Below are 16845 nucleotides of genomic sequence, written 5' to 3'. Positions count from 1 at the left end.
GACCTCAACTTCATCGAAAACCATTGGGTTGAATTCTAATACTGTCTGTGAGCCAGGCCTAATCATCCAACATCAGTACGGAAAAGAAAAAAAAATGTACGAAATGTATGCATTCACTACTGTAAGTCGCTCTGGATAAGAGCGTCTGCTAAATGACTCAAATGTAAATGTAAATCAGTGCCAGACCTCACCTAATGCTCGTGGCTAATTGGAAACAAGTTCCTGCAGCAATGTTCCAACATCTAGTGGAAAAGCCTTCCCAGAAGAGTGGAGGCTGTTGTTGCAGCAAAGGGGAACTAACTTCACATTATTGCCCATGATTTTGAAATGAGATGTTCGACGAGCAGGTGTCCACATACTTTTGGTTGTGTAGTGTAAGTGTTTAGCTTCCTCCAAAATCAAGCATTCACTTGGTAACATCAGAGAATCCCCTCCTGGATCAAGAGCCTTGCTGTCTAATAGTTGCTTTGTGCGTGCAGCGAACTGAGTAGTATTTTTTAGTTACTAGTATACTTGTATAGTTTAGGTCTGAGATTGTAAAATGTTTGCAAAGCACTCGTTAGCATTTAGTTAGCGTTCTCTATGGGATTTTAAAATGTGCTAACCAACGGATTACTGAGTATCAGTGGTGTTTAAAAACAGCACCCCTTGTGTTCAGTGCCGGTATTACCGAATAACCCTGTATGGCTCAAGGTAGGTATGATGGCATGACAATCTGGATACTGCCCAAGCCTAGAGCCAATACAGATACAAAGAGAAGTCAAACCCTACCAGCAGCAATTGTTAGCTCACTGCACACATTCTGTGTTGCCAGCAGCTGCTGCCTCGTGGAGGGTGGTCCAGCCACCGTCATCCTGGCTGTCCACACTGCAGCCAAGCAGGATCAGATACAACACGCGGCTGATGTTCCCCTCACATGCTGCCATGGCAAGGCTGGGCAGTGTGTCACCGTCACGGTCGGTAACGTCCATCTTCCTTTCCTCTTCCTGATCAACTCTGACGTTACTTCTCTCTAGCTAGAAGAGGTAGCTGGTAAGAAAAAGCATCAAGCAGAGGTCCTGGCTTCTCCGTCACACAAGGGCTATTAATGGAGTCAGATGAAGGGAAAATCCTGGCTAAACTAACAGGTAGATAGCAGATTGCACGCCCACATTTTGAGTTGAACGAAGTTGGGGTTGGCTATCTAAAGTATTCTCTGCGGTTGTAAAGGCCGTATGAATGAAATAATAATGTCTTGTATCACTTCACCTTAGATAGAAAACTTCCCGTCTTAATCAACTGTGCTGTGGTTTACAACATGACAAATAGATTTCGCTTCCCTACACACTCGGTTTGCGTCCTCTCATTGGTCTAAAATTGAGAACCCATTCATCGATCAAATGGTGGGTGACTTTGACCAATCAGGAGTCAATCGTGATTCAGCTGGGGGCAGTGGTTCAAAGTGGTTTCTGTACGGTTTGGTAATCTGGTTTAGAACATAATTTGTTAGCAGAATAACATTTGTGAAAATAGTCTACACTTTAATTTCCTTATCCATATTACTATACAATAATCTACCCAAAAGATGTCGTGACTCATGAGTCATGTTACACTATGTAGAATTGCAGGAAATTAGCTTCAAAACAACACACATATACTAAAGCCAAGTTTTGATTGTGTATTTAACGTATCTCAATTAACAATATTTAAAATAGGCTCAAATCCAGGCTCCAGTCCACATTTCTGGTTCCAATCTATACTAAACCACATTTCTGGCTCCAACCTATACTAAACCGCATTTCTGGCTCCAACCTATACTAAACCGCATTTCTGGCTCCAACCTATACTAAACCAGATTTCTGGCTCCAACCTATACTAAACTGCATTTCTGGCTCCAACCTATACTAAACCACATTTCTGGCTCCAACTATCTAAACCAACCCTATACTAAACCACATTTCTGGCTCCAACCTATACTAAACCACATTTCTGGCTCCCAAACCTATACTAAACCACATTTCTGGCTCCAACCTATACTAAACCACATTTCTGGCTCCAACCTATACTAAACCACATTTCTGGCTCCAACCTATACTAAACCACATTTCTGGCTCCAACCTATACTAAACCACATTTCTGGCTCCAACCTAAACTAAACCACATTTCTGGCTCCAATCTATACTAAACCACATTTCTGGCTCCAATCTATACTAAACCACATTTCTGGCTCCAACCTATACTAAACCACATTTCTGGCTCCAATCTATACTAAACCACATTTCTGGCTCCAACCTATACTAAACCACATTTCTGGCTCCAACCTATACTAAACCACATTTCTGGCTCCAACCTATACTAAACCACATTTCTGGCTCCAATCTATACTAAACCACATTTCTGGCTCCAATCTATTCTAAACCACATTTCTGGCTCCAACCTATACTCAACCACATTTCCTACACATCTGCTTGATATTGGGTCTTTCACAATAGCTAATGTAAGTCAGTGTAAAACTTTTCATTCCTGACAATGGGCTCAAATACAGGGTAATTCCTTTGCTTGTGTCAGCAAGAACATTACTGTTATTCTCCATGCTTCATATATTATTCCACTTCTTCCCAGTTGCCAGGACAACAAACTGTTTATTTGTAGTCTGATATGCCTAGTTGTCTTTTTTATTGTATTGTAAAAGAAAACCCATATAGAAAAACAAACAGAGTACACAACCGAGTATCCAAACATGGAAAACAACCGTCAGGGTAATACAGACCATACATTATGTAAACACCTTGTCAAAATGACACTCAACCTTTTGTTTGCTTTTATGTCATGAGAAGAAGAAATGTTGTTTATATATTGTTCAATTTCATTCTCAAAAACAGTAAAGAGGTTTTTGACTCAGTCATTTACATTTATGAATATGGAATTGAGTTAAAATAACAATGAGGTTGATTTAAGAAGAAAGACTTTGCTATACTTTTAAAACCAAATATCACATTTTCAAGTAGAAGAGGAAATGTTTATGATCGAAAACAATCTCCAGATATCTTGCCACAGCTTCCTGGTATAAGAGCAATACCAAACTAAATGTGAAGCAGTCTCCAGTTGATCATTACAGAAGGTACAAGAAACATCAATGTATTTTTTTAAACTTCAAGATAGTGTTTAGTAGGGTAGCACTTGTGGATTAATTTATATGAAACTTATTTCATCTTATTAGTTAAAAGAAACTTCTGAGAAAGAGACCAAACATTTTCCCAATTAATATTTCTTAAAAGGGCATTCTAGAAAGACATGAAACAACACATATACCTAGTTTGCCTGACTACCCAAAATCCTTGCCCTGGCCAAAAGCTACGCCACGCCCACGGACGTTAGTTCCTTCTCCGCAATGAAATATGTAGCGAACATAGAGCAGCGGAATTATTCAGTGTGAGTTGTCAGGCAACCTAGTTGTGCGTTTGAAAATAAGTCTAATGAGGCTACGCATAACTCTGACCCTAACAGCTGCTTTGACAAAAAAGCATGCCCCTTCTTAACTTTTAACAATTCGACCCTTGTGTTACCAGTACAACAAATCTCCCACATAAAACACCTGTGCAACCAATGCAATACTGGCAATTAACTATCAACAACATGCAAAGCAGTATCGGGAAAACACACTAACATTAGACTTATAACGGCAGTACAGTAGAATCCTGCTGTAAACGTATTATACCCATTCATGTTATTGTCCACAATAATAGTCCTCAGGCGATGATCACTCTTCTGACGGTGATTACACTCACAACACCTGAGTGGGCGGGTGCAGTATCCAGACGCACATTTCAGGCATTTTGATTGGTTTGTGAGTGACAAATAGATAGTTTGGCTACTCAATCTAAGGTGACTGAGGGGGAAAGTTACCCTATCTGCACTGACCCTACACACACACTCACTAGACTATATATACACACACCATATACACACTCACTTACAAACACCACATTGACACTCCCACACAAAAACCTCCCACACTCACATACACTACATACGCACACATCTTCCCTTGGTAGGCGTCTCACATCCTCAGCTTGAGGATGACGATGGCCAGGATGACGAAGAAAGTGTTCCAGCCCTGGGTGACAACAAAGCCTCGCCACACTATCATTCTGGAGAGACCCCAGCCTGAGGGAGAGACAAGATAAGATGGTGTCTTTCTCTCTCTCTCTCTGTGTGAGAGAGTTTGCTGTGTGTGTGTGTGTGTGTGTGTGTGTGTGTGTGTGTGTGTGTGTGTGTGTGTGTGTGTGAGAGAGAGAGTTTGTTTGTGTGTGTGTGTGTGTTAGAGTTTGTACTGTGATGTGAAGATGAGACAGACAAACAGACAGAGAGAGAGCAGGATATCTCTCCTCCATTGTGAGCTTGGGACTATGTATGTATGTATGTATGTATGTATGTATGTATGTATGTATGTATGTATGTATGTATGTATATTTGTATGTATGTCTGTGTGTATGTATGTATGTAAACTCAGCAAAAAAAGAAACGTCCCTTTTTCAGGACCTTGTCTTTCAAAGATAATTCAGTAAAAATACAAATAACTTCACAGATCTTCATTGTTGCTTGTTCAATGAACCATAAGCAATTCATGAACATGAACCCGTGGAACTGTCACGGCTGTTTAAATGATTGGACCAAAATGCAGCATCTGTTTCGTTCCACATATTTATTAGACTGTGAAACTTAATGCAATACCAAAATAAACTGAAGGCCAAAACAACAAACTGTGACGCAGGAGGAACAAACACAACTCACAAAATATAATCACCCACAAAAAACAGGTGGGACAAACATCAACTTAAATATGACCTCCAATTAGAGACAACGATAACCGGCTGCCTCTAATTGGAGGTCATGCCAAACAAAAACCAACATTTAAATACAAAACTAGAAACTGAACATAGAAATACAAAAACAGACGAACACCCCCTGTCACGCCCTGACCTACTCTACCATAGAAAATAACAACTTACTATGGTCAGGACATGACAGGAACGGTCGTTAAGACACTAACAGCTTACAGACGGTAGGCAATTAAGGTCACAAAACTTAGGACACCAAAGAGGCCTTTCTACTGATTCTGAAAAACACCAAAGAAAGATGCCCAAGGTCCCTACTCATCTGCGTGAACGTGCCTTAGGCATGCTGCAAGGAGGCATGAGGACTGCAGATGTGGCCAGGGGAAAAAAATTGCAATGTCAGTACTGTGAGACGCCTAAGACAGCGCTACAGGGAGACAGGACGATCAGCTGATCGTCCTCGCAGTGGCAGACCACGTGTAACAACACTTGCACAGGATCAGTACATCCGAACATCACACCTGGGGGACAGGTACAGGATGGCAACAACAACTGCCCGAGTTACACCAGGAATGCACAATCCCTCCATCAGTGCTCAGACTGTTCGCAATAGGCTGAGAGAGGCTGGACTGAGGGCTTGTAGGCCTGTTGTAAGGCAGGTCCTCACCTCGCCTATGGGCACAAACCCACCGTCGCTGGACCAGACAGGACTGGCAAAAAGTGCTCTTCACTGACGAGTCGCGGTTTTGTCTCACCAGGGGTGATAGCCGGATTCGCGTTTATCGTCGAAGGAATTTCGAGTGTTACACCGAGGCCTGTACTCCGGAGCGGGATCGATTTGGAGGTAGAGGGTCCGTCATGGTCTGGGACGGTGTGTCACAGCATCATCAGACTGAGCTTGTTGTCGTTGCAGGCAATCTCAACGCTTTGCGTTACAGGGAAGACATCCTCCTCCCTCATGTGGTACCCTTCCTACAGGCTCATCCTGACATGACCCTCCAGCATGACAATGCCACCAGCCATACTGCTCATTCTGTGTGTGATTTCCTGCGAGACAGGAATGTCAGTGTTCTGCCATCGAAGAGCCCGGATCTAAATCCCATTGAGCACGTCTGGGACCTGTTGGATCGGAGGGTGAGGGCTAGGGCCATTCCCCCCAGAAATGTCTGGGAACTTGCTAGTGCCTTGGTGGAGTGGGGTAACATCTCACAGCAAGAACTGGCAAATCTGGTGCAGTCCATGAGGAGGATGCACTGCAGTATTTAATGCAGCTAGTGGCCACTGCAGATACTGACTGTTACTTTTGATTTTGACCCCCCTTTGTTCAGAGACACATTATTCCATTTCTGTCAGTCACATGTCTGTGGAACTTGTTCAGTTTATGTGTCAGTTGTTGAATCTTATGTTCATACAAATATTTACACATGTTAAGTTTGCTGAAAATAAACGCAGTTGACAGTGAGAGGACGTTTCTTTTTTTGCTGAGTTTATGTACAGTATTTTTATTTGTGTGTGTGTGTGTGTGTGTGTGTGTGTGTGTGTGTGTGTTACCTCTGTACATGATGCATCGTAGGGCTTCAGAAGCGTAGGTCTGGGGCAGGGCCAGACTGATGTAACGTAGTGGATAGGGGATGCACTCCACAGGCCAGATTATACCTGTAGGGAGAGGAGGAAAGAGAGAGTCTTAGAGAAACAGAGAGTCTTAGAGAAAGAGAGAGTGAGATGTGTGTGTGTGTGTGTGTGCTGTTTTTCTCACTCTTTGTGAGGCTCAGAAGACAGAGACATATCCTAAACTGAACTGCTTTGGCAACATGGATTTTCTTCCAAGAAAATGTTATTTTCAGAAAGAGTAATAGAACTGAACTGAATAGGATTTAATTCAACTTTATTGAGAGAACATGGAAGACACTATTGTAGTTTTGGATAGTTACGGAAATCAAATCCCCTAAAACGTACCACTGACTATTGAGGTAAAAGACAGTGTGTGTGTGTGTGTCTCTGTGTGCTAGCGTGTGTACGTGCATCCGTGTGTGAGTGTGTGACGTACCACTGACGATGAGGTTGGGGTAGAAGATACCAAGGGCAGCTTGGGTGGCGTTCTGTTCGTCATCGATGGCGGATGAGATGACCAGACCAAAGGAAGTGCCTGTTATGCCCTGCAGCACGATCAGAGATATAACCAATACCAGGCTCCCCTCATTAGGAATCTGGAGGGAGCTGGAGGAGGGGGAGGGGGAGAGGAGGGGGGAGGAGGGGAGGAGGAGGGGAGGGAAGAGGAACGATCAGAGATATAATCACGAGATAATACCAGCCGGTCCCTCATTAGGAAGCTGGGGGGAGAGGAGGGGAGGGAGGGAGGGAAGGAGGGAGGAAGGGGAGGGAGGGGGAGAGGAGGGGGGAGGGAGGGAAAGAGAGAGGGGAAGGAAAGCGAGAGTTGGAGGAGGGGGAGAAGGAAGGAGAGAGAGAGGAGAGGGGTTGGAGGAGGAGAGAGTAAAAAGTGAGAGAAAGAGAGTGAATATGTGGGAGGGGAGGAGAGAGTAAAAAGTGAGAAAGACAGAAAAGGAGGGATGGTAATAAGAGAGAGGAAGGTGAAAGAGCATGTCATGTTATTCAGTGATATAGTGTCTGTTACATAAGGCCCTGACTCTTTCTATTGTCACAATACAGAGGCCTGTGTGTGTGTGTGTGTGTGTGTTACCTTAAAGACAAGCAGCATTAAGATCAGTAGTAGAACGATCTGGACACTGATGATAATCAGCTGGGAGATGAGATACGCCAGCACGGTCTCCATTGAACTCACACCTGGGGGGGAATGAGGAATAGAGAGAAAGAGAGAGAGTAAGGAGAGAGAGAGAAGAAGAAAGAGAGGGATAGAGAGAGAGAGAGAAGAAAGAGAGGGATAGAGAGAGAGAGAGAGAGGAGTAAGAAGGAGAGAGAAAAGAAGAGGGAGAGGTAGAGAGAGAGAGTGAGGGTAGGAAGAACATTGAGGAAAAGGGAGAAGCAATGTATTTAGTTTTTCATAATGTGGGGCCCATGGTGATTTAGCAAAATAGTCAATTAATGGACTGAGCCTATCTGCATTGAGCCTATCTGCACTGAGCCTATCTGGACTGAGCCTATCTGCACTGAGCCTATCTGCACTGAGCCTATCTGCACTGAGCCTATCTGCACTGAGCCTATCTGCATTGAGCCTATCTGCACTGAGCCTATCTGCACTGAGCCTATCTGCACTGAGCCTATTTGCACTGAGCCTATTTGCACTGAGCCTATCTGCACTGAGCCTATCTGCACTGAGCCTATCTGCACTGAGCCTATTTGCACTGAGCCTATCTGCATTGAGCCTATTTGCACTGACCGCCGTACACTGACTATATAAACACTCACACATACTACATTGACACACCCACACAAAACCCAACGACACTCTCACATCAAAACTATGAAATAACACATATGGAATCATGTAGTAACCAGAAAAGTGTTAAACAAATCTAAATATATTTTATATTTGAGATTCTTCAAAGTAACAATCCTCTGCCAAATACTGTACAGAAAATGACCATTGTGATGAATCAACTAGTTTTAGGCACTGTTATCATGTCGTTAGGAGTAGACGCTTGGCTGTCAGAATAATGAATGCGGTAGTCTTCCAACATGGCCGCCAGGAGGCGTCGTACGTCAACTGCAAGCCCTCTATAGTGCACTATGGGCTCAGATCATCGTCTGTGTACTGACCAGTATTGACCACTAGGGGAAGATGGTGGATCATTCTGATCAAAATCTAATCACATTTTATTTGTCACATGCACGTATCTGGTGTACACTACTGTGATATGCTTGCTTATGAGCCCTTCCCAACAATGTATGCAGAGTTAAAAAATAATAATAGAAATAAAAATTGAATGAATTATACTGAACAAAAATCTAAACGCAACATGCAAAAATTTCTACGATTTTACTGAGTTTCAGTTCATATAAGGAAATCAGTCAATTGAAATAAATTCATTAGGCCCTAATCTATGGATTTCACATCACTGGGCAGAGGTGCAGGCATGGGTGGGCCTGAGAAAGCATGGGCCCACCCACTGGGAATCCAGGCCCAGACAATCAGAATGATTTTTTCCCCCACAAAAGAGCTTTATTACAGACAGAAATACCCCTCAATTTCATCTGCGGGTGGCTGGTCTCAGACACAGGTGAAGAAGCAGGATGTGGAGGTTCTGGGTTGGCGTGGTTACACGTGGTCTACGGTTGTGAGGCCAGTTGGAAATTAACGTTACATTCTCTGGCAACAGCTCTGGTGGACATTCCTGCAGAACTTGAGACATCTGTGGCATTGTGTTGTGACAAAACTGCACATTTGAGTGGCATTTTATTGTCCCCAGCACAAGGTGCACCTGTGTCATGATCATGCTGTTTAATCAGCTTCTTGATATGCCACAATTGTCAGGTGGATGAATTATCTTGGCAAAGGAGAAATGCTCACTAACAGGGACGTAAACAAATTTGTGCACAACATTTGAGAGCAATAAGCTTTTTGTGCATATGGAAAATGTCTGGGATCTTTTATTTCATGAAACATGTTGCTTTTATGTTTTTGTTCAGTATAGTTGTGTGTATGTTTTAAGCTAAGGATCCAATCTCCTGCTTTCAGACATTTCACCACCTAGATTACGAGGCTTAGATTTGCATCCAAAAATGTCATGTCAGCACAAAGCATGTACAACATCTAGTATAATGATTAGCCTCATATACATAGTCTACAGCTGAACAATATGTCAACAGTGTGTGAGTTAAGCTATTCTCTGCTTCAGCAGCATAATGTCAACGGCTGCATTGCAAATGCCCAGAAGACTAATGCCATCATGCTATTGGCCAGCGGTTCCCAACTCCGGTCCTCGAGTACCCCCTCCCAACAGTACAGTTTTATTGGAACTGTGGACAAACACACCTGATTCAACTTGTCAACTAATCATCAGGCCCTCAATAAGTTGAATCAGGTTTGTTTATCCTGGGCTACAACAATGTGTGCTGTTGGGGGAATTGGAGGACTGGAGTTGGGAACCACTGCTGTAGGTCTATGGATGCATTGGTGTTGCATGCCATTATCAGCTGTAAAATGGATCACAAAAAATAGTGACAATCAAATCAAACTAATTGGAGAGGTAATGTTCATTTGAGAATAGAACACAGAAACAGACAAATTCCTCTTTATTACAGGATTGTGATCTGTGATTAATCAACATCAACACTAGCTCATCTTGAATAATAGTTACGTTAACACTTAACTGCAAAAATCAACACTTTCATATAATGTCAAAGTGTACAAGTATGCTAACTCCTATGTAAAGGTTAGACATTTTAGTAACACGTATGCTATTATTATTAAAACAATTTCAGGTGAACAAAAAAAATGTCAATACCAGAGGTGTCCAACATCGCTCCACTGATCCCTGATCTACTTCTGTTCCAGTCCAGCTTTAGTACACTTATTAACTCATTATCCACTGATCCCTGATCTACTGGGGGAGCAGACTTCTGTTCCAGTCCAGCTTTAGCACACCTGATTATTAATTCATTAGGTTTGATACATTGAATCAGGTGTGTTAGTGCAGGGCTGGAACAGAACCCTGCACACCCAGCATGGTCTGCCTGCTCCAGTTGTAATGGGTTTATACATTGTATGACTATTAAACTATTTTTCTTCACAAAAACGTGCTAATATATAATCCATGGTATATTCTCTTGAGACATTAATTAGGACCTCTTCATCTGCAGACAGGGTTTCACAGCTCTGAGGATCTGAGGACAGACAACATTGAAAAGAAACAGGCAGCATTATACTCGAGTTAGACAGCCCTGAATATTATGTTGCGCCATCTCTCTGTCCTCAGTATCTCACTAGGGACTGGAGAATAATTTCATAATGTCCTCCCACAAAGGTACTACTACTATCCAGAGTAGCCTACTCTCTGTTCTCTGACAGCTGGAACTGCTAGCTAATCCGTTCACCCTCTTCCATGGCTGTTAGCTACCTACCTAGCTACAAATGCATTTGGAGTTACAATGATAAATACATCAAGATAGCTAACAAGCTAATATGAAGTTAGCAAACTGGTGATATTTTATTCACCTAGTTAGTTACAGTATACAGTATGTAAAGTTAGCTAGCTAGCGAACATTACGTTAGCAGCTAATTTGAGTTAGCCGTGCACACTTAGTTTCTGTAGCAAGCTAGCTAATAATACTTATTTTTTTTATTTTCAACATATATTTACTTACTTGAATAGGTTCTCCCACTGACTCCGTTTTCTTGGTCTTTAGAAAAAAACGGAATAATGGGAAATCTTCCAGAAGTTTCCGGTGGTAGCAAAACGCAGCCAGCCATGTGGATGATTGGAGGACTTTCATCAGACTTGAGTTTGGTCTTCCAACATGGGGGTTGCTAGGTGATTTGTGACGTACTTGCAAGCCCTCTATAGGATGCTGTTTGGGACGCTCAGCCCAGGTCAAAATTTAAGCACTAAATAGGGAATAGGGTGCCATTTTGTTACCCACTGTGTGAACTTTGACCTCTTACCTGAGACCCAGCACCTTTCCATTAGCCCCTCCTTCCTCTCTATCACGAAGGAGAGAGCCGTCAAGCCCACTGCCAAGTAGAAAGTGATGCTGTGTAGAGAGAGAAGGCGTGCGGGAGAGAGAGAAGAAGGGGAAGGGAGAGAATGAGGGGGAGCGAGAAGGAGGGAGGGCGTAGAATGAGGGAGAAGGGAGGGGGAGAGAGAAGGAGGGAGGGGGTAGAATGAGGGAGACGGGAGGGGAGAGAGAGGAGGGAGGGGGGTAGAATGAGGGAGACGGGAGGGGGGAGAGAGAAGGAGGGAGGGGGTAGAATGAGGGAGACGGGAGGGGAGAGAGAAGGAGGGAGGGGGGTAGAATGAGGGAGAGGGAGAGAGGGAGGAGGAGAGAGAAGAAGGGAGGAGGAGGGAGACGGGAGGGGAGAGAGAAGGAGGGAGAGAGGAGAGAGAGGGAGAGAGAAGGAGAGAGAGAGGGAGGGAGGGGAGAATGAGGGAGAAGGGAGGGGAGAGAGAAGGAGGGAGGGGGAGAAGGAGAGGAGGAGGGGAGAGAGAGAGGAGGGGGAGAATGAGGGAGAAGGGAGGGGAGAGAGAAGGAGGGAGAGAATGAGGGAGAAGGAGGAGAGAGAGAAGGAGGGGAGAGGGAGAAGGGAGGGGAGAGAGAAAGGGAGGGGAGAGAGGAGAAGGAGGGGGAGAGAGGGGGTAGAATGAGGGAAGGAGAGAAGGGGAAAATAAGAGAATATTGAGAGAATAAAAAGAGGAAACATGAGGAAGTTATATGGAGTAGAGAGAGAGAGACAGGAGAGAGACAGACAGGAGAGAGACAGACAGGAGAGAGACAGACAGGAGAGAGACAGACAGGAGAGAGAGAGGGAGAGAGAGAGACAGAAAGAGAGAGAGCGACAGGGAGAGAGTAAGAGGGGGGAAACCATAAGACATACAGTATTTTAACAGATTATCATCTTTGTCTCAGTAAAGCTGACTAGGTTCAGACGTGGACTGAATCTGTACCTCAGAACGGCTCCTGGTGTCACAAACGTGGTGAAGTCTGAGTTCATGCTGCCATAGATGGGCTCCTCAAACTGGAAAGAGAAACGGGACAAAGAGAAAGTGAGCAAAATGGGTTAAAAAAGAGAAATGTGACACAGAAATAGTAAGTGAAATATTTTCCCCCTATGCACAGTACATCTGTGTATTCATCAGGAAGAGATCAAACATTTGTATACATTCAACAATACTGGTTACATTGTTGTCTTGGGAAGACAACAGCTTGTCTATATCAGACACTAGCAAGGCAAGTGGATGTGGATGGCAGAATACTATCAACACAGGGCTTGCTTCCCAAATGGCAGCCTATTCCCTACATAGACACTACTTTTGACCAATGGCCCTGGTTAGACGTAACCAATTGGATTTCAAGTCATACCTTTGACAGGAAAGAGAGCAGGCAAGACCTGCTACCATCTTATACTGGACAAAACCCCTGAGGAGGGAACAGAGAGGCAGTAGCTTACATAAATAATAACACAAACACTCTCAAAAGTCAAATAACTCATCCAAAACAGTATCATTCGTCACCTAATGACAAAACAAGAAAAGGGAACTCTGGTGTACCTCAAAGGCATCTTTAATTTTTTTCTGAAGCATTAAGGTGATTTGTCGATCTGGAGAAAATACATTAAAAAGTTAAAACAATGTCACCATAAGTTTGACTATCATCACTTGAAAAATGTTTGATCTATTTCAATGATTTGAACGTTTACAGTATTTGGAATAAAACTAATCAATCATTTACTTTGAAAAGCATTCAAAATCCATTTCCATTACCTGGAAGATGAGCCATCATTCAGAATACCCCCACAGTATTGTAAAACAGTTACACTAACACCTAAAGGTCAATTTCACAGCCAAACTATCTATGCTATTTTATTGACATTATATTCTATTCTAACAGTATTCAGATCTATTCTATTCTATTGGCATTCTATTCTAACAGTGTTCTATTCTATTCAGATCTATTATATTCTAACAGTGTTCTATTCTATTCAGATCTATTACATTCTATTCTAAAAGTGTTCTATTCTATTCAGATCAACTATATTCTATCAGTATTCTATTCTATTCCAACAGTGTTCTATTCTATGCAGATCTATTCTATCGGCATTCTATTCTAACAGTGTTCTATTCTATTCAGATCTATTCTATTGGCATTCTATTCTATTCTAACAGTGTTCTATTCTATTCAGATCTACTGTATTCTATCGGTATTATATTCTATTCTAACAGTGTTCCATTCTATTCAGGTTAATTCTATCAGTATTCTATTCTAACAGTGTTCTATTCTATTCAGATCTATTCTATTCTAACAGTGTTCTATTCTATTCAGATCTATTCTAACAGTGTTCTATTCTATTCAGCTCTATTCTAACAGTGTTCTATTCTATTCAGATCTATTCTATTCTATCGGCATTCTATTATATTCTAATAGTGTTCTATTCTATTCAGATCTATTCTATTCTAACAGTGTTCTATTCTATTCTAGCGGTATTGTATTCTACTCTATTTGAAGGTACATTCTGGAACACTGTCACAGGCCAGCAGACTGCGGAGTGAGAGCTTACTGGTCAGGTCCAACCAGACGTGCACCGACCCTCCATCCACTACCTCCTTAGAGACCTGACGCTGGATCACCCTGCATAATACAACACACACCACAGAACAGAGACATGATACAGTAAGGATCCTGTATAATACAACACACACCACAGAACAGAGACATGATACAGTAAGGATCCTGTATAATACAACACACACCACAGAACAGAGACATGATACAGTAAGGATCCTGTATAATACAACACACACCACAGAACAGACATGATACAGTAAGGATCCTGTATAATACAACACACACCACAGAACAGACATTATACAGTAAGGATCCTGTATAATACAACACACACCACAGAACAGAGACATGATACAGTAAGGATCCTGTATAATACAACACACACCACAGAACAGAGACATGATACAGTAAGGATCCTGTATAATACAACACACACCACAGAACAGAGACATGATACAGTAAGGATCCTGTATAATACAACACACACCACAGAACAGAGACATGATACAGTAAGGATCCTGTATAATACAACACACACCACAGAACAGAGACATGATACAGTAAGGATCCTGTATAATACAACACACACCACAGAACAGAGACATGATACAGTAAGGATCCTGTATAATACAACACACACCACAGAACAGAGACATGATACAGTAAGGATCCTGTATAATACAACACACACCACAGAACAGAGACATGATACAGTAAGGATCCTGTATAATACAACACACACCACAGAACAGACATTATACAGTAAGGATCCTGTATAATACAACACACACCACAGAACAGAGACATGATACAGTAAGGATCCTGTATAATACAACACACACCACAGAACAGAGACATGATACAGTAAGGATCCTGTATAATACAACACACACCACAGAACAGAGACATGATACAGTAAGGATCCTGTATAATACAACACACACCACAGAACAGAGACATGATACAGTAAGGATCCTGTATAATACAACACACACCACAGAACAGACATGATACAGTAAGGATCCTGTATAATACAACACACACCACAGAACAGAGACATGATACAGTAAGGATCCAGTATAATACAACACACACCACAGAACAGACATGATACAGTAAGGATCCTGTATAATACAACACACACCACAGAACAGACATGATACAGTAAGGATCCTGTATAATACAACACACACCACAGAACAGACATGATACAGTAAGGATCCTGTATAATACAACACACACCACAGAACAGAGACATGATACAGTAAGGATCCTGTATAATACAACACACACCACAGAACAGAGACATGATACAGTAAGGATCCTGTATAATACAACACACACCACAGAACAGAGACATGATACAGTAAGGATCCTGTATAATACAACACACACCACAGAACAGAGACATGATACAGTAAGGATCCTGTATAATACAACACACACCACAGAACAGAGACATGATACAGTAAGGATCCTGTATAATACAACACACACCACAGAACAGAGACATGATACAGTAAGGATCCTGTATAATACAACACACACCACAGAACAGAGACATGATACAGTAAGGATCCTGTATAATACAACACACACCACAGAACAGAGACATGATACAGTAAGGATCCTGTATAATACAACACACACCACAGAACAGACATGATACAGTAAGGATCCTGTATAATACAACACACACCACAGAACAGACATGATACAGTAAGGATCCTGTATAATACAACACACACCACAGAACAGACATGATACAGTAAGGATCCTGTATAATACAACACACACCACAGAACAGACATGATACAGTAAGGATCCTGTATAATACAACACACACCACAGAACAGAGACATGATACAGTAAGGATCCTGTATAATACAACACACACCACAGAACAGAGACATGATACAGTAAGGATCCTGTATAATACAACACACACCACAGAACAGACATGATACAGTAAGGATCCTGTATAATACAACACACACCACAGAACAGACATGATACAGTAAGGATCCTGTATAATACAACACACACCACAGAACAGACATGATAAAGTAAGGATCCTGTATAATACAACACACACCACAGAACAGACGATACAGTAAGGATCCTGTATAATACAACACACAGCACAGAACAGAGACATGATACAGTAAGGATCCTGTATAATACAACACACACCACAGAACAGAGACATGATACAGTAAGGATCCTGTATAATACAACACACACCACAGAACAGACATGATACAGTAAGGATCCTGTATAATACAACACACACCACAGAACAGAGACATGATACAGTAAGGATCCTGTATAATACAACACACACCACAGAACAGACATGATACAGTAAGGATCCTGTATAATACAACACACACCACAGAACAGAGACATGATACAGTAAGGATCCTGTATAATACAACACACACCACAGAACAGAGACATGATACAGTAAGGATCCTGTATAATACAACACACACCACAGAACAGAGACATGATACAGTAAGGATCCTGTATAATACAACACACACCACAGAACAGAGACATGATACAGTAAGGATCCTGTATAATACAACACACACCACAGAACAAACATGATACAGTAAGGATCCTGTATAATACAACACACACCACAGAACAGACATGATACAGTAAGGATCCTGTATAATACAACACACACCACAGAACAGACATGATACAGTAAGGATCCTGTATAATACAACACACACCACAGAACAGAGACATGATACAGTAAGGATCCTGTATAATACAACACACACCACAGAACAGACATGATACAGTAAGGATCCTGTAT

The 16845-nt window shown here is 42.1% G+C and overlaps 1 protein-coding gene across 1 annotated transcript in view; it reads right to left on the bottom strand.

The window, feature by feature from the left end:
• Positions 1-2640: 2640 nt before the first annotated feature.
• LOC106560913 (ABC transporter G family member 20) overlaps positions 2641-16845 on the bottom strand; it is a 46759-nt gene continuing 32554 nt past the window's right edge. The window contains 7 exon segments of the mRNA XM_045698546.1: positions 2641-4146; positions 6369-6473; positions 6865-7024; positions 7516-7619; positions 11398-11486; positions 12398-12491; positions 13960-14078. Of these exon segments, the coding sequence (XP_045554502.1) occupies positions 4040-4146; positions 6369-6473; positions 6865-7024; positions 7516-7619; positions 11398-11486; positions 12398-12491; positions 13960-14078 (778 nt within the window). The 3' untranslated portion in view covers positions 2641-4039.

This window comes from Salmo salar, chromosome ssa01, assembly GCF_905237065.1.
Source record: "Salmo salar chromosome ssa01, Ssal_v3.1, whole genome shotgun sequence".
In the NCBI taxonomy this organism is placed as follows: domain Eukaryota; kingdom Metazoa; phylum Chordata; class Actinopteri; order Salmoniformes; family Salmonidae; genus Salmo; species Salmo salar.
The sequence above is the reverse complement of the archived record's forward strand: the minus strand, read 5'-3'. Positions and strand labels throughout refer to the sequence as shown.